The 15281-nt window shown below is 46.6% G+C and overlaps 1 protein-coding gene across 2 annotated transcripts in view; it reads left to right on the plus strand.

Moving 5' to 3' along the window:
* The window catches only part of CLMN (calmin), a 2282147-nt gene that overhangs the window by 870337 nt on the left and 1396529 nt on the right, over window positions 1-15281 (plus strand). For both annotated transcript variants that reach the window (XM_069637682.1, XM_069637683.1), the window contains one exon: window positions 2873-2956. In XM_069637682.1, the coding sequence (XP_069493783.1) occupies window positions 2873-2956 (84 nt within the window). The remainder of the gene's footprint in view (window positions 1-2872; window positions 2957-15281) is intronic.

A 15281-nucleotide genomic window follows, 5' to 3' on the forward strand; every position in this document is an offset into this window, starting at 1 on the left:
ATCTGCCGAATTTTGAGTTGTATTATTTGGCGGGACAGCTGCAATATGTGGCTAGGTGGCTGTCTGATGTAGAGACGGCGGAAACCAGGCTGTTGTGTATGGATCCCGCTCCCTACTTCCTCAGAGAGACAGTGTGGATACCTAAAACAAAGATATTGGGAATGGCGAGGCTGTTGGTGTTGGGCTGGGAGGTAATGCACAGAGCATGGCAGATGGTGGGATACCCAGCCCCGTTCTCCTTGCAGGTACCGCTAGTGGCGCTATGCAGAGAAGATCCCCAACTGATAAAAGGGGTCCGTAGAAACTGGGAACCGTTGGGCCTGGCTACCCTAGGAGATATATGGCGGGAGGGGGAGGCACTGGAGTTCCAGAAGCTAGTAGAGGACATCGTGGTGCATAAAGGTCAACACATTACCCATTCCAAGATTATTAAACGTGTGCGAGAAAGGTGGCCGGCAGCGGTGCTGGCAGAACAGCCTGATGCCACCGTTGAGACGATGTATGACGCCTCGGAGGATGGACATGAGGTATCCCGCATATACGAGTTACTGGGGACCAAGGCGGGGAAGGAATTGCTCCAACTGAGGCGAGTTTGGGAAGAAGAGGTGGGAGTACCCATGTCGGATGGGCTATGGGAGAGAGCCCAAAGGTATCATAAGAAGGTCTCCCGGAACGCGAGACTCCAGCAGATCCAACTATATGTCACACATAGAGCATACTTGACCCCTTGCAAAATTGCCAGGTTTGGAGGCCCGCTGACGCAAAGATGCCCCAGGTGCGGGGAGGAGGAAGCTGGGATGTTACATATGTTCTGGGCCTGCCCGGAGGTGGGTAGGTTTTGGACAGAACTGAAGACATGCCTGGCAGGGAAGGGTATTACGCTGGAGGTGGAGTCATCTTGGGCATGCATGCTTGGGGGCTTTCCTGGACCACGTAATCTCAGGCACATTAGCAAGATGAAAGACCTGGCCTGCATCCTGGCTAAACGAAGGATTGCAATGTGCTGGAAGGCCACCCATAGGCCCAGGATAGAGTTGTGGTGGGCTGACCTCATGAAGTGGGCGGTGGCGGAAACGGCAGCTTGGTTTGAAACGGTCAGCAGGGGGGAAGGAGGAGGTGGGACCCCTAAAAGAATGGAGGCAACTGGTGGCTTCAATGGCGGGCTCCTCCCAGACAGACAGCGGTGACATCGACATGGAAGAGACAATGGCAACACACCCGCCTGAAGATGAACAGGCTCAAGACATGGACACAGGAGCTCGAGTTAATGGGGTGGGAGGGAGGACAGAAGAGTGAAATTTGTAATGTTACGTGGTGAAACTTGATCATGGAAGTCCTAATTATTTGTAATGTTTGGTGTGTTATAACATTTTTTAAAAATTCACAAAAAAAAAATCGAGACGAGCCGTGCACCACACTGCCCCCTGCCCGTCATCTCCGTGCAATGCACTCTCACCCACAATGCCGGAGCTCCCAGCTGCGACACAGAGCTCTCTCCCCAACCCTACTGGGAATTCCACATAGAACAGTTGCCGCTCCGCCGCCCCCCGGGCCTCCAAGCACTGCCACTACCTGCACTACTGCGGGCCGATAGGGAATACCCCGTAAGAACAGAGTAGGCGCGCCCGCCCTGAAGCGCTGCCTGCCTCGTGACACTGTGCCGCAACCCAACCCCCCCCAAACCGAACAACACTGAAAACCAAAGGTAAGCTGCTCCCTGGGGCCCGCCGTCTGGGTGCGCTGTGCAACTTTCCTGCTGCAGAGGTAGTTACATAACCCCATAAGTAACCTACAGCAATGTTTTTTTGTTTTGTTTTAATTCCGCACCCGCCACCATCTTTAACAGCTCCACTAGCCTCACCCGACGGGGCCGCACTGTCCACCACCACACAGCAGGAAGGAACGGGGGAGCAGCGACCCGACCCTACGTGACAAAAGCCACCAACCATTGCTTGCTCCTGAACCTTCCCTTCCCTCTTTATGCACCAGAAAAAAGGGCACTCTACCCCAGGCCAGCTCGATGGCCTGTACAGCTCCCAAAATTACCCTGGGGGAAACGCTCATGAGTACCCTCGGAAACTCCCCTACAACCTCCTAGCAAGGAACTCTGCGGATGGCTGCTCTTATTATGAAATAGTCGAGCCCAGTTGAGCAAAGGATGAATGCCAGATGCAGCTTGTAAATCAGTTGTAGTTTCCGCACGCCTCGAGATTTGAAAACTAAATTTCAGCGGTCAGGAGCCTCGGGACAAAAGGTGGCAGAGATCTTCCTCAAATTGTGGGGTGTTTGGGCCTCGTGTTTCGATAGCACGGCGCTCGTGCAAGACAGTTCTTGCTGGAGCTGGCTCGGTCTTGTTCAGGTCGAATTCCTCCCCTGCATCACAGGGCATCACCACGGCTTTCGCTATTTACCCAATCTGAAGTAAAATAACAAAACATACTGGTAATACTGTTAATACAAAAAGAAAACTTGCAAGTAACACACGAAAAACACATTATGAACTTTTTACACCATTCACGTTACATCGTGCATCAGCATCTTCATTTTAATTGAAGAACGTAATGGGCGTCCTGAACTGACGCACTTCTTTGTGTAGATTTACAAATGCAAAGCTCTTTTCTACACCTTCAGAATTAGTCCATTGTTGTGAGTAAGTATGTGAATGAGCACATTGCCTATGATTGTTATGCTCTCAATCTTTGCACACAAGGAGCTTAATTCACAAAGCGTTTTTCAATGGTATTTTCCCATTGAAAAACGCTTTTGTAAATCAGCCCCAAGGTCTGCTGTTTAGCTTTCCTTTATGACCAGTGCTTACTATATGCAGCATTGCCTGTGTTTTGCATTTCAACGATTGCACTTTATTTTTCAGCTGCACGAATATAAGTCTTCATCCCATCGCATATTTCGGCTGAACAACATTGCAAAATCACTGAAGTTTTTGGAGGACAGCAACGTAAGTGCTCTCGGGGTTAATCACCAAACAAATCATGAACTTTTAAATATAAACGTCCAGGTAATCTGTATGCTTGTAAAGGGTCTATACAGTGCCCATTTTGAGTATCAACTGCTAATGGGGCCATGATCAAAATTATAAGGCAGGAGGTAGTCAGGGGGCGATTCATCGATAATGGGCGAGGGGGCGCCGACTTGTCAGGACAGTCGCCCCTCATGTAGGAGTCGCGCCATCCCAGTGGAAACACTGACTGCTCCTTCAGCTGCTTGCCTGCAGCTGAGGGAGCATTCCTGGGCATGCTTAAACTGTCAAAAGGAAACATGGTTTCCCTTTTGACAGATTATTCCCGCAGCTCATGTGCAGTGGCCCATTGGGCATGCAGGCCGGGGAACTGCATGTTTACATAACGGAGGAGGTGGTGCTCATGCGCCTCCCTGCACATTCAAACTGAATGGGGCACTGTCAGTGGAGCACACCAGCCAGCGCGCATGTGCAGGAACCACAAAGCATTTTTTACTTCTTGGTTCTTGTTTGTTCTGCGAGGGAGCCTCAGGGCTTTCGTGGAGGCGGTCAGAGCAGAGCAGTGTCCGGACCTGGGCTGCAGCTAAGATGAATTTTATATGAATTCCAGTTATTTCATGTGTGTGATTGAGTGAGTGAATGAGCGAGTGATGCTGTGTGAATGTGTGCATGTGTGTGTGTTTGGGGTGGGCCGGGGACCTGATTTAGTCCTACTGGGGTCTTAGGGGTAGAGGCAGAGGAGGGTAGTGTGGAACAACAGCATTTTTTACGGAGCATCTGTCATAGATTCCCAATAAAAATACTGTTGATAAACTAAGCATGATAAGGGTGGATTCTCTTCTGCAGCCTACATCTCCTATAATATGCAGGAGCACTAGTCGCTTATCAGAAGTTTTGGCACTAAGTGCAAAAAGAAGACAAAGGCTCCAGCAAGACGTTCTCCTTTCTACCAATAAAGTCAATAAGAGTGATGCTACTAAAACAGCCCCCCCCCCACACATATGCAGCTACTGCACATGGCACCATCCTCCTACAATGTTCATGCAGGGGTAAACAGGGACCCATCAGAGGCTAAGGGATCTGACAACCCAGAGGGCTATGTGCCTATGTGTGTTTCGACAACCCCATCCCGGTCAGTAATAACAGGGGAGTGGTTGGGCGAAGCCAGTCCTGAAGGTTCCGTCAAGGGGTCTGGTGATTTAAACATTCCAGGAAATTGGTTGCTCCTTAAGGAACATATTATGCAGGATCTTGTTGCATGCGCAAACGCCGAGGATTTCCATGCATGGGTTGCTTCCTTGGGTCCTAAAACGTTTGCGTTACACCCTTTACGTTGGGATAAGTCCTGTCAATCTGAGCCCACTGTGGAGGAAAAGTCTTCTCAAACCCCTCATATCCAGAATTGGGCTCATCAAGGCTGCCAAACCCGCTCCGAAGAGTGTCCTCATGAAGAAATGAATCCTCAGGTTTTGGCACCTAAGCCTGTTACTGGCTTAGCTGGTGAACTTTCTTCCGGTGGTAATCCTATATCTACTAAACCGGCTACCCCACCTGATCCCTCATTTTTGAAGGATATTCGCCTTACTAAGTTTTCTATGGCAAGAATTGGGGACCTCATTTTAAGGAGTTTCGCCATGGATTCTAGAAACATTATTATCACCAACATGGACAAGCCGATGGAATACGAATCCAGGGAGGCGCTTAAAAATAAAATCCTGTCCTGGCTCAATCACAAAGTGGGCCAAAACTGTGTTAGAACTCAAGATCTGAGAGTCCTTCGGAGGATACAGATTGATAATTGGTGCTCCCTTGGCAACACAGATTGTATTTTTATTGGATGTGGATTAAGTAGTCTACCCCTGTTTTTGAACAAAAACATAAACCTGCGTAAGGTGTCCTCTTTTACCAAATTAAGAATTATTGTGAATTGACCTCTGTCATGGTTATGTATGGTTTTGCCAATTTTTTTGCCCTCTTTAATATTCCTTTATATTCCTGATTATTCTATGTATTTCCTTGTTATGTTTTGTATTTCTGTTTTGTTGTTTTGTCAGCGCACTGAGGCCTACGGGCGTGCTGCGCTATGTAAGAAATAAACCAAACTAAACTACAAGTGTTATTACGCAGCTAGAATGGCATTTTGGTACATCTAGTCTAGCTATTTCTTACTGTGGCATGTTTTTATTACTGGGAATTAAGGGTAAAACAAACATGTTAAATGTTATTATGTGTCTAGACTGGCCTAAATTATGCATCCAGTTTGGACATGTTTTCTTATTGTGGCATGGTATTTGTAAAGGCTGCACCAACAGGAATATGGTTTCACATGGTGTAAGGGTGCAGAAGTAAGACTCTGACATGGAAGGGTCATAGTGTTTGCTATATACATCAATTCAAGGGTAAAAAGGAAAAGAAAACCCTGTCTTGCACTAACTTTAGAAGGGATTAACCTGCCCCAATTGAAATAACTAGTGTCAGAATGTCTAAAGCAAAAGTCCCAATGTCCAGTGTCAAAATCCTAACTCTGTCCCTTACACTCTAAGCTAACTAAATCAAAGCAGATGTCTTCTTGGTCCAGAGGAATGACTCCCTTCCCTTGGACAAAAAGCAGTTATCGTGGTAGGATTTTTCCAGTGTGGTTTCAGCCACCCCATGGCTGTTTGGGGAATGTCTCCCTTTTCCCCAGCCTTCCAATGTAGTTCCTTGGTGTCCCAGACATGGTTGGCAGCTCTGGCTTCCTCTCACCGTATACTGTACTGAGGAAGAACAGCCTGGATGCACTCCCCAAGCCAAGTTGTAGTGGATCCCTGACCCTGGTGGGCAGATCAGGTTCCCTCTCACCAGGTACTGCGACTAAGAAGAATAGCCTGGATACACTTCAAAGCTGTAGTGGGTCACTGACCCTGGTGGGCAGACCTGGTTCCCTCTCACAGGGACTGCGATGAAGAAGAGCAGCCTGGATGCACTCCCCAGGCTGTGATGGCCCATACAGACTTGGTTCACTAACCTGCCAAGTATTGTATGAACTGTCCATTACCTTTTACTTCTCTTTATTTTGATGGGAGTCCCAGAAAAGCAATTTCCATGCCACCACCTCCTTGAGCCTTCAGCACCTTCTCGGCTACCCGCGTACCTTGAAGTATGGTCTGCGTGAGTGTTGGCTCCCTTGAGGTAGCTGTACTCGTTTACGGGGCTCCAGTAACTTCCTGGGGCATCCCTTGCTCTACCGCGGCTCTGCAGTCTTCAATCCTCCCGGGACGGTGTGGTCTTACACTCTCGCGCTTCACGGGTCTCTTGGATACCCAGAGTCTTAGTCCGCCTGCAGGCCATGCGGTCTTCACGCTCTGCACCAGCATCAGACTCTCTCTCTCTCCCTGTTCCCGGCGTCCCGGTTAGCACATGCCTGCTCGTCTGGCCTGTACAAGCTCTCATGGTTCCTCCAGGGCGGGCTTGACGACCTGTCAAGTCCCTCTTCAGTTTTTATCTTGTTTCTACCAATACATTGTCGCGAACCACTAGACTGGTAAAAGTGGTTCTGATGATTATTCGGTATTGCTCCACACTTCCTCTTCGTCTCAGTACTAAGTGAGTGCTGATGTGGTAACTCACTAAGGATCTTCCTTGTCTCAGTACTCTACCTGAACTGCTTTAGAAAAGTACATAGGGTATGAGGTTAGGATTGAAGAGGAAGGAGGTGAAGGAAAGGTGGGGTAACTGTGTGAAGGGGGGTCTAGGGTCATGTGATTGGTGGGAATACCACATTCTCGCAATGTGGTTGTCACTGGTCCCAAAGGGGGTTACCCCTCCCATGCGAATTACCCACTGAGTACCACACCCAGGGGGACTATCGGGTAGTGGCCTCACCACACTGGCCTCACCGGAAGGGGCTCCCCCTTGGAAGCAGTGTGGATACTGGAATGGCATATATTGGCAGAGCCAGTGCGGACATGTTTGCTCATAGTATCATTACTGACATTGCAAAAAATAAACTTGAGTATGTTGTTATATGGGAATACTTGCAAATATTTGTGCAGCCATCATGTAAATGTATGGGAATGGCCTGCATAGCAATGTTTTTCTACTGACATAGATTGTGGGCAAAGGAATCATGAAAATGCGTTGGGAAATGCTCCTGTGCACTGTTGGTGACTTGCCATTGGGGTTACCCTACAAAACTAATTTCAAAATCTTTGGGTTTTTACCCAATTATTTACAGGTGGTGTGCGGTATGATGCCCCATGTATACTCCTTATTCAAAATGTTTTCTCTGAGGTTCTTGGGGGGGGGGGGGACTAAGGGGGCAGAGTAAGCATGGAAGCACCACTCAGGGCCCTCACTGGGTTGGTTTGGGTACCCTCTGTAAGCTCGGTGTAGCTGGCATATTTGTCGTAAATACTTAAGCCCCTCCAATTAAAAACATAATCAGCCACCACTGGAATGGAAGGGTTAGGTAGTAGGAAACGAAGAAACATTGGATTAGGGGACTCTAATAGCCATTCAATATGCATGAGCGCATTCAGGTTTTTGCAAGTGCATTCATTTCCAGGTTAAATGGACAGAAAGCGAGTTTAATAACCCTTTGTGATGCAATAACCCACCTGCTGCTATTCAGTACACTGGTTAGGCCTAAGGGTCATGTGCATCAAAAGGATGATGCAAGTGTGTGGCTACCATGATTTTGGGCATTGAGCAAGATACAAATAGAGGGCTCTAATTACGCGACTAAGATGGAAGGCCTGTTTGAACATTTCAATGTGTCACAGTTTTCGAACTAGGCATGGTTACTGTATAGAGGTGTGCAGATTGCTGTAGAGTTTAGGTCACTGACATGCTTAAACCTTTCCTTTGTGTCCTAGTAATCTGGCTGTTGTAATGTGAAGTTCTGTGGTAGCTGGCAATCTCAAGTTCCTTGCCAACGTTTGTGTGCAAAATGTTCCCCAGGTATCTGGAGGCTTGATTCCAGATAGCTTGATAGACTATGCATGACTTTATGAGCTCTGTACTTTAGTACTTTACGGAGCCAGAGCAGTGCAATAAGACTAGGTGTGATGTAGTCTCGAGTTTTGAGCCTCAGGGTCATTATGGCTGCTCTGATTTAGACAAGTTGGAGTTGATGAGTCAGTATTTTTGGAAGCCAAGATACACGCTGTTACATTAGTCTGAAGAACATGAAAGTTCTTACCCTGGGGTTTTGGTAGTCATATCTATCATTAGTATGATCCCCAAAGCATGTGTAGTTAGAAGTGGGACATGAAGGTGACCTTATTGTTCTGGTCAATGAGGGATAGCTGTAGATCAGGATTATCCCTAGTTTTTTTGCTCCTGCTATGGGGGTAGGTGGGGTAATCAAGTGCTTCTGGCCAGGCGATGGAGAGGTAACAGAGCAATGTGATCCAACAAAGGTTATTTGTATTTATCCTGCATTAAGTCACAGGTTACTCTCCTTCGTTGAGGCCTAGATTATTTGTTGCCTCTTATCTATTTGTAGGTTGTTTTCAGAGTCAAGGCCATTGATATCCACAGTATGATGCAGGCAGTTGACAAGGATGCAGTTTACTGTGTCATAAGCATCAGGTACATCTAGCAAAGGACCACGGATGTGTTTCTGTTCAGAGAAATAAGGATTTCCTCCTATGTGGGTTAAAGTGTTAAGTTTTCCTAAACCCTAATTGGTCATCAAGAAATATAGGTTGTCCCCCATGTAAGCCTCGAGTTGGTTGTGCAGTACCCTTTCAAATATTTCACCCACGTAGGTGATATTGGTGATAGTACAAAGGTTAGCATGAATTCTATTCTATTTAATTTTTATAAAATGCTAAATCGCCCACAGGCCTCAGAGCGCGGACATAAATACATTAAACAGACAAGACAGTAAACATAATGATGCTAATGAGTCAGAGTGAGAATAGGCTCATAGTTTGAGTACAGGATTCTGGAGGGAGGTGGCCCACCTTATGGCAACAAAAAAGATAGCTCTGGATAGAGACTCCCTGTGGGCATGTATGTTGGGGGGGTTCCCCAGGCTGCACAAACTCAAACATGTGAGCAAACTTAAAAGATTTAGGGTACATACTTGCAAAACGTAGGATAGCAATGAGCTGGAAAGCAAGCAGAAGGCCGGGAGCAGAAGCCTGGTGGCATGATCTCCAGAAATGGGCAAATGCCGAGACAATGGTCTGGCAGGAGGCTGCACGGAGAGGGGGCGGGGGGGGGAAATACGCTGATAGCCTGGAGACACTTGGTTGCGACACTGTCGGGGGTTGACCTGGCAGGTCCAGAGGAAGATGGCTCAGAGGATGCTGAGACTGGGGAACGCCCATAGAAAGTGTGTAGGGAAGCTGTAATGTGGGGTAGGCTCGGGTAGGGGGGGAGGGAGAGAGGGGGGAGGGAGAGAGGGGGGGAGAAAATAACATGCATCTGAAAGTGAAATTGGAAATGTCGCTGTATTGTATGGTGTTCATGTCGAAATTAATACAAATTGTTTGTATAAAAAATAGTTTGAGTACGACTATTTGAGCAAGTAAAGTCTAAGTACTACTGCCATCAAATGGGCTGGTTTTCATAGCCTTTCTTAATTGAAGATACAATGGTAATTTCCTAAAGGCATTTGGAAGTTCGTTCCACATTTTAGGCCCCCATGCATTAAAACTGCAATCACCATATAATTTAAGTCTGAAACGTGGTTGTTGTAACAGATCTTTGTCGTTTGAACAAAGAGTGCATCGCAATGGCATTTTCTTAAGGCGGTCTTGTAAATACTGATGGGCAGTATAGGCAAGGCACTTATAGACTAAGCAAGAGGCTTTAAATCAGATCCTTTGAGCCACAGGGAGCCAATGCATCTTCCTCCGTGCATTGGTCACATGATCTCTGTGCCATAGCCCACAAACAGCCCTAACAGCTGATGATGGGTCGACAGTGGGTTTCTTCGGGAGGGAGCATAAAGCCAGCTGTTTTCAAGCGTTCTGACAGGCAACCAGTGTCAAAGGATTCCCGGGCATTATCTGGTGTAGTGTGAACTAGCATTTCTGGAGATTAGTTTTCTATATCATCTTAATCGTTTTTTAAATTGTGGCTGTCAGCACCATTGTGGTATAAGAGCTCTGAGGCTTGTCCGAAAAGTGCTGTATTGTGCTCCCGTTAAGATTTTCCAGACCTCTGCTTCAGAGGAATCTAAAAGTGCATCAGAGGAGTAAAGAGTAAAGGATGAGCAGAGTTAAACATAAAAGATTTGTAAAGGTAAGGGGTGGGATGGATGGATGGATGGATGGAAGGAAGGAAGGGGTGGAGTTTGTGATTGTTTGAATGCCTGTAGCATCACTGAGGAGTAATCAAATCATACCACTCATCAGGAAAAGAGGGCATGCATAAAGCTGGTGTGAGGGTAGTTTCTAGTACTTTACAGAGGTACTAAAATTACTAAGTGATTGCACGATGGGTTTAAGTTGTGCATCAACATTCCATTGGATTATGGCAGCTACATTATCTGTTAGGTTCTACCAGACTACAGCCTGAAAAATCTGTAATGGCCCACCTAGTTGTCAAAAGTGAAAGAGCGCAACGTGGTCTAAGTAGAAGGTCAATTAAGTGGACACAAAAGAGAAAGAGAAATGGTGAGTGTGCAGGGTCCCTCAGAGTGGGTTCCAAGCGTAATAGGCATGGAATGACGAAATATGCTATGAAATAAAGGGGTAAATCACAGTAGCCAAAAAAACGAATTTAAAAAGAAATCTTCATTTGCCCCAGTAGAGACCTCCAGAATGAAAGGCTTATTGGGGGTGTTATGTGGCACACAATAAGTATCATACAATGTGGCCAAGTTTAGACACACTTAATTACAATCGAGTTCTCTTGAATGCACCGTCTACAACTTGGCATGCTCAGAAGAACCACGCCCGAAGGAACATAACTCGTGATTTAACAGATCCTTCATAGAGCTATGTATTATTTTCTAAATTATCAGAAAAACAAACCGATGTAATGAAAACATCAGAATAAAAGTGGAATTACACTGTAAAAGGAAATGCACACAGCGTTTTTCTTGAGCACTTTTAAGGAAAAACAATTGTAGCTAATGGAAACTGGAGTGACGTTTCAGTTTGTTTGCCTCTTTGCAAGGTCCATTGAAAATATGCTTTCCAAAGAGGGGAGTCAGCCATCTTTTACCGTACCCCTTTTACCGGATTATTTTGATTTTGATTTTTCTGAAAGAAATCCTGAATCCTCTCTGGCATTACCTCCTGCTCCACTCCATATACTTCATCACTCAATAACACCTGACTCGCTGGTGTATTTCCTTTATCCTCTGATTCTTTCTAGCATCCATTCCTCCATTGTGCCGTTTTATGGCAGTGCTGTGTCGCAAATGCATGCTGTTTTTCTCTGGAATGTAAGCTACTCGTATCTGTTTTTTTATTTTAATAAAATCACCCTTTTTCGTTTTTTCTAATGGTAGGATGTTTAGGGAGCATTCATGATAAGATAAAAAAAAAAATCAAAGGCCAGTATAGTGTGAATAATTACTTTTTATGGAATTTTATTAGAGTACCAGTGTTTTTTACAAGGTCTTTTAGGAAATGTACCGCCTTTTGATTTGTCTCTTACGTGTGTTTGCAAGAAAAAATGGGCCGCACAAGGATGCTGGGGAGGGGCTGGCAGATTGAGGGGACCCCGATGCTGAGAGATGATGTGAGTATGTCATGGGCGTGCTAAAATTGGGGAGTTGATAAATGTTGTTATATGCATAAAATAGAGAAGTGAGAAAAAGGAATAAGAGATACCTTCTAGGAAGGCCTGGAAAAGGCTGGGCAGCAGGGTTTACGGCCTGGCCTCCTCCTTGGCGGTGCGGAAAAGAAGAGGCAATAATCCCCCTGGAAGCGAGAAAGTAGCTATATTTTATTTAAAATGTTTAAATTGTTGATTTCCGTCATTGTTGTTGTCTTTTGACGTAGATCCTTTAGAGGTGTTTTTCCTTGTGCATTGTGAGCATAGCAGGTAGTATTGTGTGGAGGAGGCTGATGGGGTACGTATGGTCTGATTGTGAGCAGTTACTGTTGATGTCACTAGAAGCAGGATTGGAACATTGGGCGTGGCCTCAGAAAAGGACAAAGGTTGATTGAATTGTGATGAAGATTTTAAGCAGAGAGGGGGCGTGAGCAAAGGGAGAGCGTGAGCAGATTGTGAAAAGAAGTTTTATTTTGATCTTTGGTAAACTGTATTGTTCATATTGGTTATTTGCTTAGTGTTAAGCTGTGCGTTGCTAAAAAGTTGTCATCACGTCAGATACCCCAATAATCCATCTATGCAAGGCATTCCCTAGATATAGCGCACAAATCACTAAATATACTGAGTGGGTGAAAGACACTGACACAAACATGTTTACCGTGGCCACAAGAGGGCACTCACTCAAAGGATGTACTCCAGCATATGTGCACATACCTACATTCCATACACAAGGGCAAGAAGCTTCAAAACAGGTTAGGCATACTAGAGCTTTGGCAGGCCTATGAGGAAGAGGCAGAGGGGCCTAAGAAAGAATGAATGCTTAGGTTGCATGAGGGAGAGCGCGAGCAGCCCACAGCGCCACCGCCACCCCCCCTCCTGAGGAGAGAGCTTGTGTGCAGCCCACAGCTCCACCAGCTGAGGCAAATGTCTGCACACAGCCCACAGTACCACCTCCTTATGAGGAAAGCTCCCTGACCCAGATTATCCTAGGAATATACCTGTTACAAGTGGCAGAAACCGCATATAGCAATCCTTGGTATGAATCCCTTGCCCGGACCATCTGTAGGGGAGATGTTTGATTTGCTTGGGCCAAAAATGAGCATATATCCGTCTCTTACATCAGTACTCCTGATAAACGAAGACCATAGATTCTGGTCTGACCAGGCATGCAGAGCGGCACCCGCGAGCAGAACTCGTAATGTGGCCACATGGTAACAACAGCGCCGGCAGCACTACCGGCGCCGTTGTTGCCTTACTGCCACTATTGTAATGAGGCCCATTGAAAAAGAGGCGGCAAGCAACTGTATCCACGAGCAGAAAGTAAAAAACGCAATTCCACCTGCTTCACAAGGGATTAGAACTGCCCCTATACGTCATGGAACCAAACGGACAAAAACAATTTGATGGATAATGTGAGGAACTCATGGTGACAACAAGTAAGACAGACACAAGTGATCACAGTTCAAGGGTGTTTATTGACCAATGTTGGAAAAACACCTATTCTAAACCTAAATCTAGGATGGGAGCAAGCGTCAACCATCAAATGATAAATAAGGCAGTCCTAGTGGTGTTGTGTCAAATAAAAGGGCCTATACTAAGAAACCTGATGCCAAACTTTACAACTAATATGAAAAAAGGGTGTGGGATAGTTCTCAAGAAAAGAAAGAAGTGTTCACAAATAATATGTCGGGATGCGGTAGCCTGGTTCTCCCTTCCCCACGTTTTGTGCACAGGGTACGATGGGAGCTTGGAGCACAGTACAGTCTCGGGCTACTCCAGCAAGAGATGAAAGTTCTAATGGCAGCTCTTAGGACACACTCTCGAGCTTTCAGCTATTGGGCCATCGATGGCCAGGTCTTGTCTCACTTGAAAGTCTCTGGCCTTTGAGGGCCTGACGTGTTCATTTGACAAAACAGAAGTTCCTTTAACAAATGAAAAGTTTGTTTCCTATGTGGCTGGGTGATGGGTTCACCCCTGGGTCCCCCACTTCTAGCAGCTGAGCCCTCTCAACTTCACATTCACTTTACCTTCTTGGGTTATGGGATTCACTTCCCTTGCTTTCTCTGAAGACAGGATTCACTTCCCTTGATTTCTCCTAGTTTGCAGATCAAAGTCTTTCGATTGTATGGGGATTTTACTAGACCCTCAGTATGGTTGCCAGTCAAAGGATCGACAGTGAAAGGGTCGACAGGTCAAAGGATCGACACCAAAGGGTCGACAGGTCAAAGGATCAAATTATTATTTTTTTTTTCACATATTTTTTTTTTTTTTTTTTGAGGGGGTCCCCCAACCCACTTTTTTTTGCTAAAAAACACTTTTTTCCCTAAACGAAAACCTAAAAAAATATATATGATAAAAAAAAAATTCGATCCTTTGACCTGTCGACCCTTTGGTGTTAATCCTTTGACCTGTCGACCCTTTCAGTTTCCCTCGCTCCTGCTTACCGGCATAGGCTTGCCCCTGTGTGCCATTGACATCTGCTGCAAGACACTGGTGGTATTGTTCGCAGCTTTAGGCCTTCTTCCTCAAAGGTTCTGCGGGTCTGGGACAAAAACGGCAAGATCACTTCTCTCCTCGCCACCCACTCGATTCCTGCCATCTTTCTCCAGCATGGGGTCTGGCATGGATTCACATGCTCATGAACATTCCCCGTCGTCAGGCCGGGAATCCTCGGTATAGAAAAAAAAATCAGTATCAGTTTCGTTTCTGATCTGTCTTTCTTAGTAGTAACCAATTACTGGTCTCTGGGTCATACTGCCCCCAGCCAATGACTGCCCTCTCCCTAAGCCCCACCTCTGGCAGCCATCCTCAGATTTTTACCACACGTTCAAGTGTTGGGAGTATTCGTGCTGTAGCTCTCGAGCTTTTGCTGAGTTTTCGCGCTTTTTCAGGAGATTTTTCTAATTTTTCGGTTAAATAGAGCCTCAAGCTCCACCGTTTCTACTTCCGATCAACGGGGATCCGTTTCGGAGTTTTCTACGCCCCTCAAGGGTGAAGTTTTCGTCGAGTTACGCTTTTGGGGGATTCCAGAAGTTCCAAGGCCTACCCCGGACATGGCCCAGGAGAAAGGAAGCTCGACGCCCGGGAAGCTGTTCAGGACCTGCCCTGGATGCCAGCTTCAGAATGTTTTCAAGGAGGACGAGCATTCGTTATGCCTCTACTGTCTCCATGAGGACAAGACGCACACGGAGAAGGACTGTGCGTTTTGTGGGAACATGTCGGAGAGGACCGTGAAGGATCGCCACCTCCGTCTCGCCAACTGGCTGGAAGGGAAGAGTCCTTCAGGCGAGAAGAAGAAAAAGAAGTCCGAGCGGTCTTCTAAGTCCTGTGAGGGCGCCCCAGCGACGGGGGCCCAACAAAAGGCTAAGCACCGCGAGTCCGCGGGCACCGGGAGCACCGAACGGTCAGGCTCCTTGGCTGCCAGGCAGGGCGCATCCTCCCCGGCGCCATCAACCACGAGCCAACGCTCTGGCTCGGGTAAGAGGAAGTCCGAGAACCTGGCAAAGCTTCTGGAGAGGCCCTGGTCGATCTCGAAGATTCCGGCAGAGGGGGGAGCGAGGCTCAGACCCTCCCCCCAAGG

The sequence above is a fragment of the Ambystoma mexicanum genome, chromosome 14 (genome assembly GCF_040938575.1).
Source record: "Ambystoma mexicanum isolate Mex_15411 chromosome 14, UKY_AmexF1_1, whole genome shotgun sequence".
NCBI lineage: Eukaryota > Metazoa > Chordata > Amphibia > Caudata > Ambystomatidae > Ambystoma > Ambystoma mexicanum.